This window comes from Gymnoscopelus braueri (assembly GCF_963280865.1).
Source record: "Gymnoscopelus braueri genome assembly, chromosome: 6".
In the NCBI taxonomy this organism is placed as follows: domain Eukaryota; kingdom Metazoa; phylum Chordata; class Actinopteri; order Myctophiformes; family Myctophidae; genus Gymnoscopelus; species Gymnoscopelus braueri.
The window spans coordinates 22,482,817-22,508,561 of NC_137607.1; the positions used below are offsets into that span (position 1 = coordinate 22,482,817).

Below are 25,745 nucleotides of genomic sequence, written 5' to 3' on the forward strand. Positions count from 1 at the left end.
GTTGTGGCTGATAGCATCAAGGAGCAGAGATGGTGTCAACAGCAGCAGTGAGTTGATTGGCCTTCCAACGTCTACGTTGTCGTCCGCCGCGCTTGTTCCTCTTCTTCAGCAGAGTGTGTTGCTTGGCAAGGTCACCCAGCTGCTGTGGGGTCAACAAAGGCCGGGGAATGACTAGGCCATATCTTAGGGGTGGGACGATATATCGATATATCGCGATACTTTCTCCCGCGATAAATAATCGATATCCTGCCGAAAAATATCGATATTAAAGAAAAAATTAAAAAAAGTTTGTGATACGTTGTTTTTCCTACTCTGTATTTGTGTAATGATGATTTTGAACTGTTTGGTGCTATTTTATGTGTTTATGAATTGAATACAAGGACTATCGTGATATATCGTTGGTGAATTTTCATGCAATATATCGTGATATCGCAATATATCGATATTTTCAGATATCGTGATATATCGTTGATGAAATTTCTTGCAATATATATCGAATATCGTGATATCGCAATATATCGAACATCGTCGAATATCGTGATATATATTGTTATCGTGGGCCTAATATCGTGATATATCGTATCGTGAGGTACCCATATCGTCCCACCCCTAATCAGCATATAGTCATATATTAATATAACTGAACTGAATATGACTAAATGCATAATCAATAATCGATAAATCCTAGCCTAAAGGGAATATAAATTGCATTTCCGTTACACTACTTACAAATGCTACGGCTGAATTTCTGTCCCAGTCCAGCCATGGTACTGCATACAGAGCAAAGCCTGTGAGCTGATTCAGGCAGTCAACTCAGTGCTGCCACCGGTTTTGTAGTGCTCACCATTCCAACATTTATTACCCCAACCCCAATTTCAGTATCTGGCTTTACATTTCCCCTGGGGAGAGTCTCTCCCTGCTCTCTCATTTACTAAGCCTTAAGCTTGCAGGGATACCTACACACACAAAAAAGGTAATCTGTGTGATTCATTGTCAATTAAACTTAATGCTCAAGACAAAGATACATACAGATTTCCACCTAGCAAAAGTGCACATTTTAAACCACAAAATATGAGTATGTATGTGAGAGTATTTCAGTAGTGAGTGTGAAAGTGTTTCAATGCTGACTCAGCATTGTGTCTCATTATTTAAGTCCTACACTGCCTCTCATAGTCTTGCTTTGGATTTGCAGACATAAAATGTACTTAGTCTACTCTATAACATGGCGTATTAGTCCTATGGTGGAGCATGTTGCCCTTATGCTATAAGCATTGTTTGATATTGCATTGTGATGGAACATTTATGTATATTCGTTTGTTCACAATTTCACTATTAATCCTGATTAAACTGCCAAATTCAACATGTATTTGTGGGGACCAAATGCCATGGCATCTTGTAACAGCTACACACTGCTGATGCTGATGAACACAGTTGAAAGTATCAAGGTTATTGAGGAAACACAATGGCAGTACAAGGACAGGATGTCTGCTGGATTGAGAAACATGCGACTCCGATTTTCCTAGTAGAACAAAAACAGACAAACTTGTCACACCATGACTTGGTGGAAAGACTGAGGTTCAAACTGTATGGTTGCCTGGTAAAATGAGCTGTGGTCAATTCAGATGTTTGTATTCCCTTGACGTCTTTTTCTGATTGTTTGAATGTTGCTGTCAGTGTCTAATCATTTTCATTTGTATTAGTTGTTTTCTCTTAATTATTTATTTTGTATGTGGGAGGGAGGGGGGACGGAGGGGGGACGGAGGGGTATCAGCGCAGAGAGGGAGGCTCACTGCAGTTCATCAGCCTCATGTCTGTGTTAACATGTGATTCCAATTTGGGGTTAACTAGACTATGATGTTGTTTGTAAGAAATAGGCCCCCCCACAAACTTCTATCTATCAAATGACGTCACATGACGCAGGAGACCATTAGTGCTTAATTTGGTGCGTGTGTATGGGGGGGGGGGGGGGGTGTCACAACAGTTGTTGTGTCACAGACATTGTTAGCCTGGAAACCCGCCAGTGCAACCAAAGAAAAGCCCTCGGCAGATTAGTCTGGCCCCACTCGGTTGTGATTGGATTTCGCTGCCCCCGAGGTTGTGGGGCACCAATCAGGGCCAAGTATGCAAATGTGGGCCTTTTTAAAAAATCCGCCCCTGATGCAGGTTCCAGAGAATCCACACAGAGATTCCAGAGAATCCAGACTAATATCTACGCAGTGATATTAGTCTGGCCATGCCAGTGCTATGACATCGTAGCATTTGTGGTGCCCCCTATGGGTGTAAGTAAAATTGCTTTGGCTCTGCGATGTTTAGAGGCCCCTCAATGTGTGATTAAAATTTGAGCCAAATTGGGCATAGCTTTCATGGTTTGTGGTATGCAAAACTGGCCTCTCTCGCAAACTTTGAAAGGCATAGGAAAAATCTGGCCTGCATATGGGGAGTTGTGTCATGATCCAAGGAATCCAGGGGGGAAAATGTGATTACGACCTCCTGATTTACAACCATGTGGGCCTTTGGCAGCTGTTTAATTTTTCTTTTAGGCACTTGTGCATGCACTGCACACTATGCAGCGTGTCCCTCAGACTATATACCTTATTTTGTTTTACATTGGATCAGCATTTTATTTCATGCATTTTATTAGCTATGAACTTAGCATTTCATCTATCTGATTTTGACTTACAGTATGCCCTGCACCTGGCACTTTATAGAGTGGATGTGCATGCCTGTTTGCTTGTTCATGTGCTTTTAACCTAAAAAAGAAAGATAAGATGACATGACATTAGAACTATTATGTTTTCTCCTTTGCTTGTACTGCTGGAAAAGCAACATTTAACCATGCATGAGTGCAAAGGGCATAAGCGACATTTTCAGAATTTTACAGGAGAGCTTTTTATTGATCGTAATTATTTAATTAAAAACAAGTTCAACATATTTAAGCAATCTATACTTTCATACAGATTAGGCTCAAAGTAATGTATTAAATATGTATTTGTTGTGTTGTTTTTAAATAATTACAAGCAATGAAAAGCTCTCCTGTAAAATTCTGAAAACATGGCACTAGCGCCCTTTGTTCTCCAGCCCTCGCTATACCGTCATCATGACTTTATAAAGAATACTGGATATTAAGCCTGGTCTAAACAATATTTCAGAAAGTTATGATGATGATGATGATGATGATGATGATGATGATGATAGTCTCATGATTATGATATGATTATTTTATTTTTTAGGGTTGCTGAGATCAAATTTATGGGTGTTAGTTTGAGCACCCCGAAAAGGGTTTAAAAACGTATAAACACCCCTGCTCCTTTCCCTAAAAAAAAAGAAGTAATCCTACATAGGATATCATATCCTACACCCCCATCTAGTGGTGGAAACTAGGACTTTCCCATAAATAAATGTAATTAAATCCATTCCATGGTGATGTTCTACTCCAGCCCACAGCCTGAAGCCATTCCAGCCAACGCCATTCATAACTCCAGCGCAGGTTTTGGCCATGACGCATTCCAACGTCCATGTGGGCGTAGTTGAGCGGCTTCCATAACGTTACGCTCCGGACCGGTCCTACAAGCAGTGTTGCCATGTCCGCTCGTTATAAGCGACTTTGGGCTTGTGTTTCTGTTAAGTTGCTTGCAAATATTGGTAGTTGCGGTTTGCGTTTTTTGGGGGCTTGTTAGTTGTTTATAAGGTGTAGTAATATAATAATAATAATAATAGTAATAATAATAATAATAATAACAATTTCTTATTTGGGCTTGTTTCCTAATGTTGTTTAAACCATAGAGACTGTATAAAAAGAAGGTTTAAACCTGGTTCTCAAACATTTTCATGTCATGGACCCCTAAATAATATTATGTATTTGTCCATAACCTGGTAACCGGTTAGGGACCAATACAGCTTAATTTAGCTAACTCCCATATGAAATTGTGTTGTACCAGGCCAGGGAGCCCAGTAGGCCTACCAGATTTGTGTTGTTAAAATGTTGAATATTCAAAATGTGTCCTCTTTTTTTTGTTCAAGTTTCTTTTGAAAATAGCTGGGGACCCCCTTACCAGATTTGAGTTAAAATGTAAAAAATATATATAAAAAATGTGTCACTTTCCCCCCCCATTTGTTTTTGAAAATAGCAGATCTGCAAGCTCACAACGCGTCGCATCGCGAGATCTGCTATTTTCAAAGAGCCAACGTTTAGTGCTCGGTACGTGTCGCTTCTTCTGGGCTTGTTTTCCTAGACCCGATTGCTTGTTTCACCCGCACAATCTGGCAACACTGACCGGTCCTGCAAGTCAATACAAAACATTGAATGCTGCAAGTCGTTGTGACTACTTGGTTTCCAGCAGGTGTGTGTCAGCGTGTGTGTGTGTGACTCGGGGGCTCTAGTGTTACGACTCGAGCCACACAGGGAACCAGGAGAACCGAGTGGTTGATAGTTTAGAACCAGCATTAAGTTGAGTACAGAAACCCACATGGAGTCTCAGCAGCACAACGTTAATGTGATGAATAACGCCAAGACGCTGCTGAACCACGCCGAGACCCTGAGGCTCCACACGGGGAACCTGGTCAGCAGGAGCCGCCTGAAGAAGAAATGCCCTTCTTCTCCCAGTGAAGAGGTGAGATCAACGTTATGACATGCTTTATTATTGGTCAATGTGTGGGCATTAGCATAGCTTCATGATAGCAGGGTTACAGCTAGCTTCCATATGATACTCATTTTGCCTGGCAGTGGCACTGCAGGCTAAACGTCTCTGATTACTGATTACTACTGAACGTTACTTTTTAACTACATGAGTAATAACGTCGTTATACGACAGGCCAGGGCCAGGGGAAGGTAACAGGATAGGTGGGCACTAGGGACATCTGGGCACCTCTGTGTAAAATTGTCTATTTTGTCCCAAATGTAGATACAAATGAGGAAAACGTTTTATATAAGTATACATACTGTGAACATAATTCAACAATTAAAGTCTAATATTTCTACAATTGCTACAAAACCTGTATATCCAGTAGTTTTGGGGCATAAACAATAAGTTGAAGGATAAAATTAAGTCTGATGTACTATGCATGTTCATATCATGCATACTTTATATTACTTAAGACCATTTTTCAAATATTTTTCATAATTATTATTATTTATAATAATAATAAAAAATATATATATATATATTTTGTACAAAATAGCCAATTTTACACCGAGGTGCCCAGATGTCCCACCTATCCTGTTACCTTCTCTTGGCCCTGGCCTGTCGTATAACGAAGTTATGGAAACAAGCCATATGGCTTTCTTGGGTTCTAAATCCTATTAGCTGACCTTGTATTGAACTGTACTTCCATGTGCTTTTTTTCTGTAAACTTCCAATAAAGTATTCAATCGATCAATCAATATCCTGTATGTCCTGTATCCATACTCATTTGCTTGGCAGGCTAAACGTTTGATTACTGATTACTGAACGTTACTTTTACTACATGAGTAATAACATCGTTATAGGACAGACCAGGAGAAGATCAGACCCAAATGAGTCATTTGAAATAGTAGGCTATTAGTTCTCATTGCATTGGTCGTAGTGGAATTGCCCATGGCTATGCCATACATTTATGATCTGGCCCCAGGTGACTTAATGGTTTACAGACACTTTACTTTACAGCAGTGTTGCAATGCTGAATTGGAAAGTGGTTGCACTGTATTTTAATGGCGTGACGCGCACGTCGCTTGACACCTACACTACAGGTCACACAATGGACACTTGATATGCATCTAGGCTTATTCTTATGTTAATTCACCTGGTGTGAGTCGGGAGCCTTTGTAAACTTTGTTGAGGTGTGAATTTAAAGTCGTTTTAAATCTATGCGTGTGCCTGCACATGCTCCTGGTCAAATAGGTTCCTGCACGGTGTGCAAGGCCGTCATATGAGCAATGCAAGCCTGCTTTACTGCCAAGTATGGCTTACATTCTACCAATAGGCCTATGCTTTGACAGGTGCTGAAGTGCCCTTGAGCAAGGCACTGAACCTCCAACCAACTGCTCCAGTGGAGCTGCTCAGTGGCCAACAGTATAAGACTGTGGTTGTACTGGTCAGCTCCCAGGTTTTTGTGTGTGTGTGTATGTGCAGGGTGTTGCAAAAACAAAACAAACAAAAACATTCATTGTGGATTTGCTGAAGTCTCTAATTCCAGTCATAACTAGAGTCTGGCAATAACATTATAGTCCATTCACTAAGCAGGTCTTGCAAGTCTCTTGAGTTACACAAAATGAGTCGTTGGTCACTTGTTTATCGCAACAATATGCATCGTCACTTGGTACCGCCTAATGATAATAAATATGCCTGGCTTTATGAGCCCATTAGATATGAGTTTGATTTATTACAAAGGTCCTAAGATGTTGATTTGCCATTCATGTTTCATATGTATTAACTTTTCAGCTTCAGGACTGCATTCGGGCCACACTGAGTGAATGGTCTTCCACGACACAACTACCTGCAGAGGTGAGGAGACGTAAACAATTTGATTTAGATTTTCATTGTCGTACTCTCTTGTAAACACAGCCACGTCTTTTTCCAAAGAAGCTCACCGTACAGCAAAAATAGCCGATCTTCAAGCTCACAATGCGTAACATCGTGCTGCATTGAGAGCTTGTAGTTCTACTACTTTTGCCATCTTTTTTTTTTTATTTTAGATTTTTTTTTCACCTACAATATAATAACAAATAGGGACGCTTGTTTGAAAGCCAGTAGTAGTATGCGAATGAGCCACACAATGAGACTCAATACTACGTCAGCAGACAACAGGACTCCAGGGCCTGGGAAAACAAAATAACTCTCTGTTGGTTGACATCAAAGGATGGCCCTAGATCTGCTGAAAGGGAGCTGTCATGGTGAATGTTCATGCAGAGTTGGCTGCCAAAAGCGCCATTCCAAATGTGTATCTGCCGGGCAGGGAGGGGGCGGGGGGGGGGACAGAAACTTTGGTCTGGGTTTTGTTGTTCATTCACTAGGCACTTAACCACTTTCCACCTGGTATCAAGCATGTCATTGTCGTGTCATGTAAAAAATAAATACGAAACACTGAAAATAGCAGATGTACGAGCTCACCATGCGTTGCATCGCGACTCGTTGTGAGGTTGTAGTCATTTTCACTATTCGTTGTACAACGAAGTACATAGGTCTGACTCTCAAGCAGTGGTGGAAAAAGTACTCAAATTCTTTACTTAAGTAAAAGTACCAATACTGCAATATAGAAGTACTCTGTTACAAGTAAAAGTCCAGAATTAAAAATGTACTTGAGTAAAAGTACAAAAGTATTTGCATCAAAATGTAATAAAGTACCAAAAGTAAAAGTACTAAAATGTTTGAAAATAGCAGATCTACAAGCTCACAACGCGTCGCGTCGCATCGCGACGCGTTGTGAGCTTGTAGATCGGCTATTTTCAAATAGCCTAGGTATAAAATAGGGCTAAAGTGGTTAATGTATGTTTCATAATATCATAATTTATATCTGCAAATAGTAACTAGTAACTAAAGTTTTCAAATAATTGTAGTGGAGTAAAAGTACAATATTTGCCTCTGAGATGTAGTGGAGTAGAAGTAAAAGTATAGACAATTGGAAATACTCCAGTAAAGTAAAAGTACCTCAAAATTGTACTTAAGTAAATGTACTTAGTTACTTTACACCACTGCTCTCAAGTGATTAAATGTAATGTATTCCCGTAGCTTGCTGCAGTCAGCCGTTTCATGTTGTTAAAGTCAGCAACCCTTGAGAATTGCTTAAAACTATCAGAAATCAGATTCAGCTGCGTCAGCATTTTATGTTCAAAAACAGAACCAACTGCTCACACCCCTACTTTACGCGGGTTGTGGCTGTTTTGCTAGTGTCATCTGATCTAATGTGTTTTATCTTCCATCACCATGCCCACTAGGTTGAAACCATGCCCAGTTGCCCACTAGGTTGAAACAGGGGTGGGGGATGCAGTGGGGTGTGATGGAGATAGGTTGAGGTGAGATTAGATGGAGGAATGTTAAACACGGTCAAAATAGTGCTAAGTTTTGTGCTTAATTGCTAACTAAGTAAGCATATTGGAACACACAGGATTGTTTTTCTGTGTATATATGACAGCAGGTGTGCCCCATTGCTGCTTATTTAATGTGCTGCTTTTTATCTGCCTCGTTAACCCATTAAGACCTGGAACGCCTATACATTGTTATAGCCCGGGAACACCTCTGTGTGTAGTTGCTGCTACAGTTTATACAGTATATATAGCAACATTAATACAAAAATGTTTTACAGTTTTTCAGAAAACCTAGGTCAGGATTTAGAGTCGGCCTCAAGTCTAAATGGGTTATATTTTCCTTAAACCATGCACCCTATGTACATGTGTTATTACATCTGCTCAGTGCTGCTATTTAACTGCCCCATCCCACTGCTATTTTCAACCACACACCTTATGTATATATCATGCACCTTATTTTTATATTACACACTGGCCATATTCGACATCAACTTAACTCGTTAACTTAACTTCACAGGTTTACAAGTGTAAAATAAAGTGGATCAAATTTGTGGATCAATTTGTTTTACTGTACAAGCTTAAAATAATAAAAGTCCACACAACGGCATTGCTCCTAAAAGTCATTGGAAAAAAGACTGTATAAGCTCCCATCATTTGATAACTGACCAGTTATTTTTCTATTTCTTTCTCTATCTCTTTCCACCTTTCTTGAAACTACAACGATGTAGCTGCTTGTATGATAAAGAATTTTACCCCGCCTTTTTACACCTGTGATGTGTGACAATAAAGTTGAGTTGAGGTTTTGGAATCTTGGAATCTTGTCATAATGTGGCCCAGAGTAGCAGTGACGTTCTGTTCTGTTGTAATAATCATCTTTGAATAGTGTGCTTTGTTTTGTCACGTAGGGGCTCCCAGGTACGCTGGACTGCTCCATCCCTCAGGCAACAGATGCTATCACCCCTGAGGAGAGGGAGGAACTCAAAGTTTCCGGTCAGTGTTGAAATTCCTGTTCTGCAAGGCAAATATTGAATGTGTGCATAATGTATTCACACGGGGCCGTACAGAATGTGATCCGCTGCTACGTGAAAATGCCAAGAAGATAATATAATAATATTTGTTATTGTTGTTTTGCAGTGAAGCTGTTCCTGTGCGAAGCTGATGAATCCTCTATCAGAGATGCAGTGGAGATGGGTAAGTCTGTCTACAATCACAGCTGCTTAAACAAATGGTATTTTAATGGCTGTATCACACACAACTGAACACACCAGACCGGCAAATGTGTCACTGCCAAAGCCGCACCTCTTCTTGGGGGCATGCTCTCCATTGTAACCGTATTGCTATTAGGCAGTGGTGGTAAAAGTACTCGCATTCTTTACTTAGTATCAATACTGCAACATATTTACTCTGTTACAAGTAAAAGTCTGGAATTCAAAATGTACTTGAGTAAAAGTACAAAAGTATTGGTATCAAAATGTACTTAAAGTACCAAAAGTAAAAGTACTCATTGTGCAGAATGTCCCATTTCACAAGTTCAAAATGTATAAAAGATCTTTAGAAAATAGCCGATCTACAAGCTCACAATGCGTTGCGATGCGACGCATTGTGAGCTTGTAGATCTGAAGGGTCGTGGCTTTGGCGGCGACGTGTTCCCGGGCTGGTGTATGGCCATGCACAGAAACCTTTTTTTTTTTGTTTTTGGGGGGGATTTTATGCTTTACTTCAGATAGGTCAGTGTAGAGAGACAGGAAACCAAGGGCAGAGGAGAGCCATGCGAGTCAAGATGGGGGTTGGACTTGAACCCGGGTCCTCACACTCACAAGGAGCATTGTGGTCTGTGCCACCAGGCACCCCCATGCACAGTGACACTTTTCTATCAGACCCCTAAGGAAATGAGCTTCATCCTCTGTTTCTCCCTTTTGTCAGCCTGCCAGACTTTGGCGGTGTGTCAGCTCGATTCTGTGATCATAGCGCCGCCTGGGCTCCTGGAGGGAGACAGCCAAACCTTGGCGCACCTGCAGCCGGCCTGGGAGAAGCTGGAAGCTCTGGTCAGGAGCCAGAAAATTGCTGCCATTGGCACCTCGGACCTGGACAAAGATTTGCTGGAACAGCTCTACAATTGGGCTGAAGTGAGTATGGGTGTTGGTGGTGGATGAGGGAATTGCATGTTTGACCATGTGTGTTTTTGCAGGGCCAAATTAGGTCAGGCGTATTGGATGTGTGGATCTAGACTCCCAGAGTGCATACGTAGGTGTTACTGCTGGGGGATGGAAGGTGTCACTGGACACCTAGGTGTGCATCATCTTGCATAGAATTGTAATAATTTGTGCTTGTTATAAGCAGTGAAATATTTAAACGGGACCAATTGTAGGAGTTGTACCATGGTAGGATTGTGGCGATGGGTGACATCACGCATCGGCGATTGGCACCAATGCCATCGGCCCACCCAGTTTCAGCTTGTGCTTAAAGGGCAAGACCACTTTGGTAGAGGTTTGGGTTGTGTATTTACCTTGCCATGATGTAACTCCAAAGGTGGACAAGAAATCAAAAATAATTTCTCCAGTGATTAGAAATTGATAATTCAAAATATGCTCCTCATTGACTTACATTGTACGCTGAAACAGCTCTCAAAGTCACTCTTATAGCACATAAACGAACGCAAATAAAGTTCATTCAGACAAAATAGAACATCACCAAACCCAGTACTGATTGTTTTTTTAATAAAAATGTTAACTTCATGTTGATTTTGCCATTTTTATTTGGAAGAAAACCCGGACTGGATCTATGGATCCGGATCTTCAAATAGTAAAATCAACAGGAAGTTATTTTTTTTATGCCCTTTAATGTAGAAAATAACAGATCTACATCCTCATAGTGTGTCACATTGCAAAAACGTTGTGAGCATGTAGATCTGTCTTGCAGATCTGTTCTTCGTAGTGGACAGATCTCCACGCCAGAAGCACCAACCCAAAACAAAATACAGCATGGTTTGAACTTATATGGGACCTCAGAGTCTGCTGACAGAACGCAAAAACATATCTTAACAGTGGGAGCATTATTCATTGACAAATAATCTCAACTGTACACACAGTGCACTGCTGTGTTCACAACTTTACTACTAAAGCCTAAGTCACATGCAGCTGATAGGACGATCTGAGTATGTTCAACATCGACCAACTTTATACCACAGTCTGAATTCGTCTGAATTCTATTGAACTGTTTTCTCTGTGATCCAGGTGAAACCCAGCAGTAACCAGGTGAACCTGGCATCATGCTGTGTGATGCCTCCTGACCTCACTGCGTTTGCAAAGGAGTTTGACATCCAGTTGCTGACACACAATGACTCAAAAGGTAAACACTTTTTTTTAAACAAAATCTGCTATTACCCTATGTAATTAGTTAACCGGAGTCCCCCAGGGGTCTCTACTAGGCCCCCTCCTTTTTTTCCTCTACACAAATGTTGGCAGGAAATGGCTGATCTACAAGCTTACAGCGTGTTGCGATGCACTATGAGCTTGTAAATCTGCTATTTTTGCTGGATGTTCACCCCCAGAATAGGGATACTAGGATTAATGTGATGTGCCTGACCATGAGTGACAAGACCAGACATGTAGCGCTTCAGTCTTATCTTCCAAAGAGTTTCACAGAAAGAGCTCAAATGCTTATAATAAAACGTGATTATGAGGCACATTGAAACCTTTTTATTTATTCTCGAAAAGAGCATTGAGATGGAGGTTTACCCTCATTTGCAATGCTGTTCGAGATGAGACACTAAAATATACAATTAAGACACAAGTACAGATATAAAACACAGAAACAACAAAATAAGACCAAAACATAAAACTAGTAAGTTAAAAACAGTTACATAATGAGGTAGGGAGATTTCACACATTATTATGTTAGTGTGACTACAATACCGGTAAAGCTCAGCTATGTGAATGGTTGGTTTTGAGTTGTGTGCAATGCCATCTGTTTGCATACCTGTTCGGTTTTGTGGAATGCTTGTTGTTTGTGAGCTGTAAACCAAACATCCCTGACCCATATTTCTGCTCTCAGAGCTAATGTCTGCAGCCACATTCCAGGAGGCTCTGCAGGAGAGCACCCAGGACCTGAATGTCGCTAACTGGAGGCTGGAATGGGTCCTTCGCTACTCCATCATTGTCAAGAGCAGGGGCATCATCAAGGCCAAGGGCTACCTCGTCCATGCAAGGAAGGACAGCCCCTAGCAAAGCCTGATGAAGAAGACTCCTGTTTTTGTTCACACAGCAATGACATGCAAAGTAATAATGCCACTTTCCAAAATTGTTCTGAGACATGTTCTAATGTGTAAGGTGAAAGGAGGAGGTTTCTTCTATGATTTTTCCTGTTGTAGGAAGCTATTACCATTCTCAAGTAGACATTTTAAACTTGATTCACCTCAGTGGCAGTTTTTGAAGTAAATTGAATTTAGTATGTGTGTGTGATCAAGGGAAGAATATGTCACCTTATGTACTGAATTTCTCCGATGCAGCTCTCATGACCAGTGCTTTCACAGTCTGACCACTCACCACCACTGTCTGTGGTTGTTTTAATGACAGAGATCTCGGTAGCTAGACTTTTATGTGAAGTTAAGTGCCTCTTTTTCTCTGCTGCTCCTCCCTTCATATCTGCTTTGTTTCTGCTGTATACATATGCATCAAGGTTTACATCTGGGATATGATTGGGAAGTTTGTATAAATTGGAACCACATAAGGAAATCCTGATATAGATTTTTCATTTTATATTTTATTATATGTACATGTCAGAATAAGTCCAGACATTTTTGAGAGGTAAAATGGCAACCTAATAATTAGACCTGTTATTGTTCTAGCAATAATTAATGTTACAATTTGGTTGTAATGTTTTTATTTTGTTGGCTTGAAACATTTGAGTGGTTTGTGTGACTTAGACCTCCTTATTGATACCATTTGCATTCCTTATTGGAGAAAAAATGGCATGATTCAAATCAATGTACAGACAAGATATTTATATTTTATGATCCCAGTATAAACACACTTTATTGGTTACAGAGTAAAAAAAACAATTAAGTATACATGTGATATGTCATTCTTTAATTGTGTTTTCCCCTTCGTTCCTAACCCACTGAAATACGGTCCAAAACCTGTTGCCCAAAGCTTCCCTGACTGCCCATTATGGATGCTAGGACAGCAAGTCCTTTATTGCATGTGATAGCACTGGAAAAACTATACTTTTAGGAGGTGCTTGAATATGATAATTTGTTTATGTCATGCCTATATTTCCAGACAGGGTCCAATAAATATACTGAAGATTACTTCTTTCTTCTTATACATAAAGTTGTGTGTGTGTGTGTGTGTGTGTGTGTGTGTGTGTGTGTGTGGTGTCTGTGTATCATGAATTGGATTTATTTAAATTAAATGAATTCCGCTGTTACTGTCCTGTGTGTACAAAGGCTTTAAACGTGCAAAAGACCAGGTTGGCTGATATGACAGTCATGTTTCAGGAGCAACAATCCCATTAATCTCAAACCACATGGTGGTTTATAATGATTATAAACAACAATACGTAGGTGCCGTGCGAAACGGTCGTACGACGAAGCATTCAGGCTTCTATCCTCTGCCCTTAGATCGTTTAGTCGAGTCCAGAGTCTAGAAGAACGTAACGTCACGTTTTGATCTCCCCGCAGAGCGAGCTGCTCATATGGCTCTGGTCGAGTCCAGAGCCGTGCATCTAAAAGAGAGTAACGACACGCTTTGATGTCTCCGCAAAGCGGGTGAGATAGTTCCAAACATTGGAACTATATCATTGAGATGTACAGAGCACTTCCGCATTCCATTCTTACAATGGGAGTCGACGCTTGTCAGAACTCTCTTTATGGCTCTGGTGTATCTAGTGGCGGTGTTGCCATGTCCGCCTCAAGCCTCAAACATTTGATTATATTTCAAGGGGGACCCCTATGTATTTGTCCTCGGACCCCCTATCTGAAATTATTTTGTGCCAGGGACCCCGATACAAGATCTGTGTATTTAAAATGTTTCAAATATTTCACATTCTTTTTCAATCATGCTAGCATGCTGCGCCCTAGTCGCTTCTTTTGGGCTTGTTTTCGAAGACTTGCCTGCTTGTCTCTCTCAAAACTGGCAACACTGACTCGGTGAAAGCGTTTCCCGGAAGCTTGTGAAGCGGCTACAGTGTGTATCAAGATGGTGGCCACCAGGAGAGGAGCCCGCGTGTGTTTAACGGACACTAAAACATCCTCCGAACAAACCCCGGTGAGTTATTATGAAGTGACATGTTCACAAGCTTCACAGTTAATCCATGAATCTAAAGGCCAGTCAGCGGCATCATAGCGCGTGTACGTTTTTTAGACTGTTATCCTATCTAATCTACTCACGTGGCTATCTAGCTCTGGTCCATATGGTCCGCTATGTTACTTTGGAGCCGTTGCCCGCACACCCCCGGTAGTGCAGGCTGTGCAGCCTCACGTCTTTAGTAAAAAATAAAGAATACACTTTCGCTACTCACCCAAACAAAGACGGTTTTAAGATTTTGAAAGCCGACTTTCCTACGTGGGAACACTCGGAGCCCCCCACCTCATGTCTAAAATACACTTTTTGACCAAAATGTAAAATAATCCACCGGATGGAAAAAAATGTCTTAGTCACTCCACTGCGCCCTCTACAGATCTTGTCATTAGAAAAATTCCATTGACTGAATCTATAGAGGGCGCAGTGGAGCAAATAAATAATTTTCCATCTGGTGGATTATTTTACATTCTGGTCAAAAAGTGTATTTTAGACGTGAGTTGGGTGACCCCGAGTGTTCCCACTAAGGAAAGTAGGCTTTTAACAGTGTAACCCCGTCTTTGTTTTGGTGAGTAGTGAAAATGTATTCTTTACTAGAGACGAGAGGCTGCAACGGCTCTAAAGTAACATGGCGTTAAGGAGAACTCCCTCTTGACGCTATGAACCAGAGCTAGTGGCTATCCAGAGTGCTGCTACTGCTCCTGGCTAATAATAAGCTATCCCAATAGTTTATAAACAATGTAGTGTCTTGATGGTGTGTTTTAAAATAAACGCCCTGTCTCTAAATGTATACGTGCATCAATATATCACACGTTTATAGCCGTGATTTGCTTGGTTTGCAAACTTCCATATGACTTAAGCAGTGGTGGAAGAAGCAAAACTCACATTTTTGATTGTAGTACAGTAAAAGTGCAACATTTGTATTGGAAATACTTCAGTAAAGTAAAAGTACCTCAACATTGTACATAAGTACAGTACTTGAGCACATGTATTTAGTTACTTTACACCACTGAACTTAAAGGTAGGGTAAGTGATTTTCTTTGGTTAAAATAAGTGTTAAATAGCTCTATATGCTGATAGTACTCATTGCTATAGAGTGTTTGTTCAGTAAAAGGAGTCTCCATGTCACTCCAGCTCTTTTATAAAACAGAAAATGCATTTTCGTTTCAGTTTCATTTCCAATTTTACCCAATCAGGATAGAGAACTCAATCAGGATATAGATTAAGCAAGTGAAATTGGAAGTGATTACACTAAGAAATTAGCAGGCAAAATTGGAACTGGAACACTATAGAAATGAAGCTTAAAAATGGGTACTTTCTCCTGATTGGCTGAGATTTTGACACCTACCGGAAAATGTATTTTCTGTTTATTAGAGAGCTGGAGAGACGTGGAGACTCCTGTTACTGAACAAACACTCTATAGCAATGATTACTATCAGAATATAGTGTTTTAACCTTTTAACAAAATACTTTTTGTTTTAACCAAAAAATATCACTTACCCTACCTTTAAGGGTATGGAAGAGTGGCGTGCGATTGCAGTGGTTCTCTAACACTTTAATGCCAAGGACCCCCACATTGAGCTTGCAGATCTTCTATTTTCTAAAGTATAAAATAGGGCTTTATGGTTAAACCGTTCCTCATTTAATGGGGACCCCCTCAAGGACCCCTGGGAGTCCACGGACCCGCTTTGAGAACAACTGGCACACACAATGTAAACATGTTAACTACATCATTGACATGACCAATAACTGTGCCACGTACTGACCGTCACTCTCACAGTTATAACAATTATCCATAGAAGAAACACTAGCATGCACATGTGGAAGAAGGAACGGGTAGCGTTTAAAAAAAAATCAGAGAGCAGTTTCGTTTTGTATGGTTTCACTGGGCCATGAGACAGAACCTGAAAGTGTGTGTATCACTCTGAAGGCTGAAAGCATATGAGTTTGGCAACCCTGGAAATGCTTCAGGCTATGTTGGCATTTCCTTTGGAGTGACCTCACTGAAGATATCAGGATAGCATATTGTCCTCTCTTTTAAATCGTGTTTTAAAACAACATTTTTATAGACTTGCATGTACTACCCGATTACAGTCTTTGTGATCTTATGCTTTTGTGTCTCGCACTATTTTTCCTTTGCTTTTGTCTTTGATGCTGTGTGAATCTTTAACTCTGTTTTAAAGAAGTGCTATACGAATGAAGTTTATTATCATTATTACAATTATTGTTTACTTTGTTTAATCTATCACCCAGGCCACTCCATCTACTGGTCGAAGAACCAGGGGGACTGCAAAAAAAGAAGAGACTTCTGACCAGGCGGTCCAGGAAGAAGAGATAATACCCAAGGGTGATGATGAAGGCTCAGTATCTCCCAAGACCCCAGGAGGCTGCTCCGGGTTAAAGAGATGCAGCAGGGCTGCCAGACTCCACAGTCCAGAGCAGTCCAGAGCAGCCACCCCTGTGGGGTCCACCCATGACGAGGCAGACGTGTCTGATATAGAGTCCTGCTGCTCGGCCATGTCTGAAGTGCTGCCAATCACAGGCACACAGCGGAAGAAGAGACCGACCCGCTCAGCAGCAATTCAGGATGAGGTATCTGAGGCAGAATCCCATACCTCAGCAGTGTCCGCATCGAAAGGCACCCGTAGGAGCACAAGAAAGAAGTACATTCCGGAACATTTTAAAGATGAAGCTAGCATCGAGTTGGAAGCAGAATCTCAGAGAGTCGCCGGAAGCCAGAGGAAGAGCACTCGCACCAGGTCATCAGCTGTCCAGCGGACTGATGATTCAGAAGTGTCAGACGCTGACAGCTGTAGTCTCTTGGGACTTGAGGGTTCTACTTCCACCGCAGTCAGAGCCACTAGATCCAGACAGCGTGTGACCGCCATTCCGATGCACCTGGACGACGTATCCGATGGTTCTCAGTCCCCTGGGCGAAGTGTCCGAAGAACCAGAGCCGTAAGAGGGAAGACGGCAACTTCTGTTGATTCTGAAGGGTTGGAGTCTGGACCCAGTATGACGCCTCAGAGAAGAAGAACCAGAGCTACCGAGTCTCAGTCCTGTGATTCTGAAGGGTTAGAGTCTGGACCCAGTGTGACGCCCCAGAGAAGAAGAACCAGAGCCGAAAGGGGGAAGACGGCAGCTTCTGCTGTCGTTACTGAGGCTCAGTCCTGTGATTCTGAAGGGTTCGAGTCTGGGCCCAGTATGACACCTGAGAAAAGAACTGTCAGCCAGCGCAAAGTCAGAGCCAAAACCACCGGTTCCACAGCTGTGGAGTCAGACTCTGACCTCACTGACCTGCAGCTAGGCAGCCCCTGCTCCTCACAAGGCAAAGAGACGCCCTCCAGTAGCCGGACAAGTTCTGGAAACAGCACCAGGCCACCAGCTAGGCTATCAGCCAAATTTATCAGTGTGGTTCTTGAACGTAGAAAAGCTGGAGTACAAGAAGGAAAACTATCTGAACGAGAGGAGGAGCCAGAGGAGAGTGCGTTGAATGAGTCCAGGTTAGAAAATACAGTCATTGCTGACCCAGATTGCACAGTGGTGGGAGACGACACCATGACCCTAGAAGAATCCCTGCAGGAGAAAACTGAAGAGATGACCAGTTCTGACCCCACATCCAATGCTGTTGCACCAGAGGTCATTGAGGTTGGACATCCTGGGAGTGTGACCCTGACCTCGGATGTGGAATTGAGTGAATCTCATAGTGAGTTACCCTCTGCTGTACTTCCAGAAGAATGTACTGACACGGCAGAGGCTGAAAAGGGAGTTGCCACTATGCCCGTGGAAGAGGAGGAGACGAGTACCCCAGCAGATTCTGAAGTTGCAGTCGGTTCATCAACGGTGTCGGATGCTCCCACTGAAGAAGCGTCAGTGGCTACTGAGCTTGCAGTGTCTGTCGGGGACCAGCAGATGGAGCTGTCTGCTGAGAATAAGGATGGAGACGACTCTGAGATGGCAGTGATGCAGGAAACGGTGCCATCAACAGAGACACTGGATGTCCCCTCTTGCCAATCATCTACCGTAACATGTGAAATGGCTGATACTTCTGAAGTCACCGAAGAGGCTAAAGAGAATGACGAAGCCATGGAAGTAGATGAAGTAGTGAGCGCCCACACAGATGCCCACCCACCACAGCCAGAGAGCCTGGAAGATGAGCCCTCAAATGTGGATGTGGTTGGGGACAAACTGGCTGATGAGGAGACTGTGGAGAATAGTTCAACGACTAGCCTAAGTGAAGCACATCTCCCCTCAGAGCCCAGTCAGGCCTTAATCGAGTCCATTCAGGTGACCTCTAGTCAAGCGGAGAGTGTAACAGTGGAGCCAGCCTCTGAACAGGAACCCACACCCTTAGTCGTCGTACAGAAGAAAGGGAAAATAAGCCTGTTGGACAGTAGTGAGGATGAGGAGGAAGATGAGGATCATTCAGAAGAGAGGAAAGGCTCTGGAGATGAGGAAGAGGAGGACGCTGCGTGTTCTGGAAATGAGGGCAAAGAGCAAGCGGGACCATCCAAGAAGGCTGGGGGCGTTTCGGAGGCAGTCGATGGATTGTTCATGGTTGACACAAGGCCTGGCCAAGAGGTCGATGAACAGTACTATAAAGATGAGGCCGAGGTGGCTGAAAAGGAGGACAAAATTGACGAAGAGTTTGTGGATGAAGAAGGGGATGATGATGACGATGAAGATTCAAAAGCCCTCTTCTTAAGCAGAAATGCTCAGGCGTAAGTATGCATTGGGTGACTGCTTCACACACTTGATAACATGCACAGTGCACACCTACTGTACAATACACAATCAAATCCAAATAGGCCTGGAACATGCAATACCATGGCCCAGATCTTTGTATAAATTCCTTCAGTCTCTGAAAGCAGGACAAATCATTTTCTCTGGAAGCTCCCATTGTGTCAGTAACCCTAATTCAGAGGAATGTAAATCCCCTTTTTTTTTTCTCCTTCAGTGTCATGAATCTTTATTAGACCGATATCGTATCATCAGGCACACAGAGATAACATACCCTGAATCTTCATACACATCTTCATTTATATTTAGTATCTATAATGCATACGTGAGAAATGAGACATGACTGCATCTCCTGAGGTATTCTCTCTCTCTCTCTCTCTGTGCCAATTTGTTTCAGGAAAGAGTTGTCCAGCCGTATTGACCCGGGCATCAGAGTGAAGGAGCTTGGGGGATTATACATCAATTTTGATGGCAGCAAATCAAAACCTGTCTCCAGCTCGCTGAAAAAACTGAAGGAACAGAAGATCCAAGACGAGGTAAATAACTTTTATTGATTTTTCCCCCTTTGAAGGTGATCTATGGTGCAGAATGAGTAATGAATTTTATAGTTATGCAAGGTTGGGTAAATTCAATAACCCCCCGAGATGGTGTTTTTCATGCATTTTGCCTCCAATCCTTTTTTGACTTTGGTTCAGTATCTCTGAGTTGGTGTGCTGCAGTGCTTCTTAACCCATTAAGACCGGGAAAGCATCTGTGTAATTTTTTTATTTCTTTGGCTATTCTAAAATAGCAGATATACAAGCTCATAGCGCGGCACTCGTGCCGCGCTGTGAGCTTGTAGATCTGCTATTTTTGAAAAAACTTGAACATTTTTGCAAATCTTTGAATAAATATCTATTTTAAAGCAAACGTTTTTAACTAAAATATTTGCTTCTGGGGGGTTCCTGGAACATTTTGAGATGGGGGGTCCGCGGCCAAATTCTATATTATAGCAACATACGTTTTTTTTTTTTTAACTGTTAGGATTTAGAAGACATTTGTGACCAAATTTGACTGGGATCAAAGAAATCAAAGATTTGAGTTACAAATGTTTGCTTTATGAAAATAATATATATATTCAAAGATTTGCGCACATTTTCACGATTTTTCCAAAAAATAGTAGATCTACAAGCTCATGGCGCGGCACCCATGAGCTTGTATATCTGCTATTTTTGAATAGACAAAGAAATCTAAAAATGACAAAAGATGGTGTTCCCGGTCTGAATGGGTTAACCCTGCAGTCTCGTGATGCCGTTTCTCTTCCTCTCCGCAGATGATGAAGAAGTGTGTGATTGGTCCAGAATTCGAAAAGAAGGATGCAGTGCCTCCATACATGGAATCCAAAACGGCCTCGAAATTGAAACGCAGAGTAAGTTGTCAAAAAACGAGAGGAGAGCTTGGTTCAAAGATGGCTCTCGTGGCATTTTCTCATTAAAAGGTAGTGTAAGTGGTATTTCTTTGGTTGTTTTGTGAAAAACTTAAAGCTCTATATTCTGATAGTAATTATTGCTATAGAGTGTTCAATAACAGGGGTCTCCCTGTCTCTCCATCTCTTTAATAAACAGAAAATGCAGGGTTTTTTTCTCCCCCAGATGGATTATCAATTTCATCCAATCAGGACAGGGTACCCATTTATCATCTTCAATTGTATAGTGTAGTTTGTCTGCTCATTTCTCTGTGTCATCACTTCTAATTTAAATTACTTACCCTGTATCATGAGTTCTCTCTCCTGATTGGATAAACTTGGTATCCTGACCTGAACACTGATTTTCTTTTTACTGAACAGCTGGAGAGCCGAGGAGACCCCCGTTACTGAACAAACGCTCTATAGCAATGATTACTGTCAGAATATAAAGCTATTTAACTTATTTTAACAAAATAAAGTCACTTACTGCACCCTAAACACATTGTGTAATTATATCAGAAAATCTTTTGCCATAGCAAACCTAACTTCCTGGTTTCTTTTAGTTTGGGACTTCTTGGCCTCTATCATATCTCTTGAGTAAACTAATGTTTAAATGAGAGGAAAGGATCAAATATCTTGACACTATAGGAAGTCATGTTGATGGTTTTTATCACATCACTTTTGACCATTGTTGATTCCGTCGACTAAAACTATGACGATAAATGTTCGTCGACTACCTTTTTTCACTGACAAACTACAGTAAATAAAAACTAAGAGTAAATACATTGACAATTTCGTCAACAAATAAAAACTAGACTAAATGTTAGGGAAGGACTCGTGGAGAAGAGATCCAGTAGAATTAAAAGAAAAGTCATTTTATGTTTGGTTGTGCTCGGTTGTTGCAAGCACAAACAAACATAAAATGACAGATAAAATAGCAGATCTACAAGCTCACAACAGTAAAACATTTCAGATGACTAAAATATGACAAACTAAATGGAATTTTATTCAAAAGACTATGACTAAACTAAATCAAAATGTGCTGTCAAAATCAACACTGCTTTGGACAGGTTAAAAGCTGGCTTTACGGTACAAAAAAAACGTCCCTTTGTCTTCCCTAGACGGAGAGGGAGAAAACCACAGGGGACGGCTGGTTCAACATGAAGGCCCCTGAGCTGACTCAGGAGTTGAAAGGAGACCTGAACGTCCTGAAGATGAGGGGGTCCATGGACCCCAAGAGGTTCTACAAGAAGAATGACAGAGATGGCTTCCCCAAGTACTTCCAGGTCAGTGACTTTTGCTGTAACTATTGATTTATCTTCTTGGCTATTATTCTATCCATTACTTTTTCAAATAATTGAAGTTTTTTTTCCACTCAAAATTATACTTTGTAAAACGGTGTCATGTAAAAATAGCTGATCTACAAGATCACCTTCGTGGGTATTTTCAGTATTTTTGAAAATCGATTACATCATTAAAAGCTTCTTTTTTTTTAAAAGAAAGTTGTGATTAGGTTCATTAACCCATTAAGACCGGGAATGCATCTTTAGCTATTCAAAAATAGCAGTTCTACAAGCTCAAAGCGTGGCACCGAGTGCTGCGCTATGAGCTTGTAGATCTGCTATTTTCTAAAAAAATCTAAAAATGGCACAGATTCTTTCCCGGTCTAAATGGGTTAATTGTTGCACCCCTATCAGTGACTGTGTGAGGCTTGACCGCTCCTAATTGACCATCGTCACATGGCGGCCATTTTGCTCTTACTTCCCATGTAAGAGGAAAGTAGCTGCTGTGTGAATGGCGTCAACCCACCAAGCTGAATGTGGTCACTCACTGTGTGTGTGTGTGTGTGTTGTCATGTACATGTGTTGGTGTGTAGATGGCGACCGTGGTGGACAGCCCAGTGGACTTCTATCATTCCCGCCTTCCCAAGAAGGAGAGGAAAAGAACCATGGTGGAGGAGCTGCTGGCTGACGCAGAGTTCAGACAGTACGTTTTCAGCCTGTTCTGGAGTTGGTTACAAACAGTGGTGGGAAAAGTACTGGGAAAAAAAGTACAGAATTCAAAATGTAATTTGGTAAAAGTACAAAAGTATTGGTATCAAAATGTGCTTAAAGTACAAAGGTAAAAGTACTCATTATGCAGAATGCCCATTTCACAAGTTTTCAAAATGTATAAAAGGGATAAAAAAAAAAACTATTGAAAAAAGCAGATCACATGCTCACAATGCGTCGCATGGTGAGTTTGTAGATCGGCTATTTTCAAATGGCCGAAATGGGTATAACCGAAATGGGTATGTTGTATGTTTTGTAATAATAATACAGATCTACAAAGTAACTAGTAACTAAAGTTTTCAAATAATTGTAGTGGAATAAAAGTACAATATTTGCCTCTGAGATGTAGTGGAGTAAAAGTAGCCTTGCGTGGCCAGACAATATCACACGACACACTGCGTGGATATTAGTCTGGTCCTTATCAACGATAGATTTTTTTCCAAGGGGCGGTTACAAAAAGATCCAAACGGACTCTATTGGTTAGACCTAAACCAATCAGAGCAGTGCTTCCTTGTTCACGAACTAATCAGAGCAGTGCTTCCTTGTACGTCATTGCTCCAAATAAGGTGATAAGCCCGCCCACATTTGGATACTGGGCCCTGGTTGGCTCCACACCACTGCGGAGGGAGAGAAGTGGAATCTCTATGGAGGGGGGCCAGACCTAATCTGCCGAGGGCTAAAGTGCGATGCGATTCGGCAGATTCGGCTGGAACCAGGCTAGAGTAAAAGTACTGAAAATTGGAAATACTCCAGTAAACCCTCAAAATTGTACTTAAGTACAGTGCTTGAGTAAATGTACTTGGTTACTTTAGTTTACACCATTGGTTACACACAAACATCACAGGGCAAACATACAAAGTAAAAATAGACGTAACAAAAGTATTACCTGCAAGAAAGGCAACATTGAGGCTGGTCTGCATGTTAGTTCAGACTCTGCCAAGATCTAAGATCTTTTCACAGAAAGGGAAGCTACAGAGAAGTGCATGTTTTTATTTTATTTTATAACCGCACATATAAAAATGTTTTCTTTCACTCTTTCCAGATCTAACAAGAAGAGGTACCACCAGGTTATAGCAGAGAAAGCGGCGCTATCAGCCGGAAGCAGGAAGAAGAGGAAGGGTAAATTCCAGAAGAAGTGATCTGTGGAGTCGTTTGATAGTCTTTGGACAGATGCTTAAAATATTGGACATGTGTTTGACAGTACAGTCATGAATCATAACTGCGAGAGCCATCCAAAGTGTATTGGCTGTGTGATGCTAATAATATAAAACATTTCAGCTGAAATTGTTTATTTCCCGGGATGAGAATTTTTTTTGTGAGACAAAGAACTACTGTACATTGTGTCACACTGATGAAGTGGATTTAAGTAACACAATAAAATGGATCACATGAGCATAATATGTTTTAGTTAAATATAATGATCATTAAGTACATAAATTGTTGATTTAATAAATGTTTTGCAGCACAAAAAGAACCATTTATTTTGAAATGATTGGTAACATTTCCTATGCATCCCATGTTAATTCTCATAGTTGTAATACCTTATCACTGTTATAATGCATAATATAATTACTTATAATAATGCATTATAATCACTGTTAAAATGAATTACACCATAAGTCACTATAAGTGGTCATTTGTTGTACCAGAAAAGTATAAAATATATATGTACTGTGTATATTTAAATATATATGACATGTGATATACGTTCTTTTGCCACTATAAAAAGTTAAGGATAAATCCCATTTTGCTGCAAAGGATTCAGGATGCCTCCCCCAAAGTACCCCCAGAAGCAGATATAGCTTAACAACAATTACTTTTTTGGAAATAAAACGTTGAAGATTAATTTTGTCGTACATAACTTCTGAATTACACACCAGTTTTTTCGATGTTATTTGTACACAAACAGGTTATGATGAGTAGGGGCCTATTTCACGAAAGCAGAATTGGGGGTTAAGCCTGGATTTAACACCTATCCTGGCTTAATTTAGCCAGGATTAGCGATGAATCGGTTTCATGAAAACTGAATTATCTTGCCAGATTATTTGGATAAGTTTATCCATGACTAGATTTCACGAAGAAGATTTACGCAATCCTACCTTAGTTACCATGGAAATTCAGCTGTGAAGTTAGCCTGGTAGGGACCAGGCTAACAGCCAAGCTTACTTAATCCAGTGCCTTATTCTTCAAGTTTTTCCACAGTTAATTCAACACATGTGTTTGTATATGGACTCATTTTAATGACCCTGCATTCAAATAAAATGAAATAAATACAATAAGATATAAACAATTTAATTATATTACTGAAATGGAGTGTGACCATGAATCATAATTGTTTCACAATGACTCATGTGATATGTCATTGTCACTCTGTTAACACTATAGTTCATATTGTTGTTAGATGTTTGATAAAATATTACAGATTTTTTTTTATATTATAAAAAATGTCTGACAGACAGATGTATATATATATAGAGGATGAAATGCATAATTTATTAAATAATATAAAGGTAATATCAAATACATTGTAAAAAATGGTACATGACGCTTTTTTAGCAAGACAGTCTTTTATTATTATATTATTATTCCTCATTTTACTGTTACAGAGTAGAACTGCCTTAGAATCTCTGCTGATGATGTGGCCATAGCTGAATGGTTAGAGAGCCTGCCTGGCAAACCATAAATCCCAGGTTCGATCCCAGGCCTCAACAATGTGTCAAAGTGTCCCTGAACAAGACACTTAAAAGAATAGTTCACCCAAAAAATACTTATTTTCTATCAATTACACACTCCATGAAGCCTTGAATTCATGGAGATTTTTTTGTTTTTGACACATTCCTGAGCACAGACTCAGACATATTGATTGGATGCATGGCGCATATAATAGGCTATCGCATTGTAGATTAGTAGGCGATAATTCCAATATTCACTATACATTCCTCATGTTTAAGCCTAACTGAATTATATATTTATGAACTTGCATATAAATTGTATATATTTTTGGACGACTTGTGCATTTAATTTGTCGGCAATACTTTGCCACGCTTTCTCCCTGGATCCATTTATTGCGGCCATGTTTCCTTTCTAGCTTATTATACATTTTACTTCCTCGTATGATTCCGGGGAGACATCAAATTTCTCTTTTGGGTCTTGAGTCGAACGAATTACTCCCGCGGAGACATCAAATTTCTCTTTTGGGCCTTGAGTCTTGG

The 25,745-nt window shown here is 40.8% G+C and overlaps 2 protein-coding genes across 2 annotated transcripts; both read left to right on the forward strand.

The window, feature by feature from the left end:
* The first annotated feature begins 4,275 nt into the window (after window positions 1-4,275).
* Window positions 4,276-13,309, forward strand: gclm (glutamate-cysteine ligase, modifier subunit). Its single transcript, XM_080431027.1, has 7 exons — window positions 4,276-4,610; window positions 6,417-6,479; window positions 8,905-8,989; window positions 9,134-9,190; window positions 9,923-10,125; window positions 11,233-11,347; window positions 12,053-13,309. The coding sequence occupies exons 1-7, from the start codon at window positions 4,467-4,469 to the stop codon at window positions 12,220-12,222; spliced, it is 837 nt and encodes a 278-aa protein (XP_080287153.1). The 5' UTR covers window positions 4,276-4,466; the 3' UTR covers window positions 12,223-13,309.
* An 862-nt stretch (window positions 13,310-14,171) lies between these two features.
* On the forward strand, window positions 14,172-24,527 carry dnttip2 (deoxynucleotidyltransferase, terminal, interacting protein 2). Its single transcript, XM_080430806.1, has 7 exons — window positions 14,172-14,265; window positions 16,552-19,019; window positions 19,436-19,574; window positions 20,351-20,446; window positions 21,604-21,768; window positions 22,359-22,468; window positions 23,576-24,527. Exons 1-7 carry the CDS (start codon window positions 14,197-14,199, stop codon window positions 23,670-23,672), a joined length of 3,144 nt encoding a protein of 1,047 aa, XP_080286932.1. The 5' UTR covers window positions 14,172-14,196; the 3' UTR covers window positions 23,673-24,527.
* The last annotated feature ends 1,218 nt before the right edge of the window (window positions 24,528-25,745 follow it).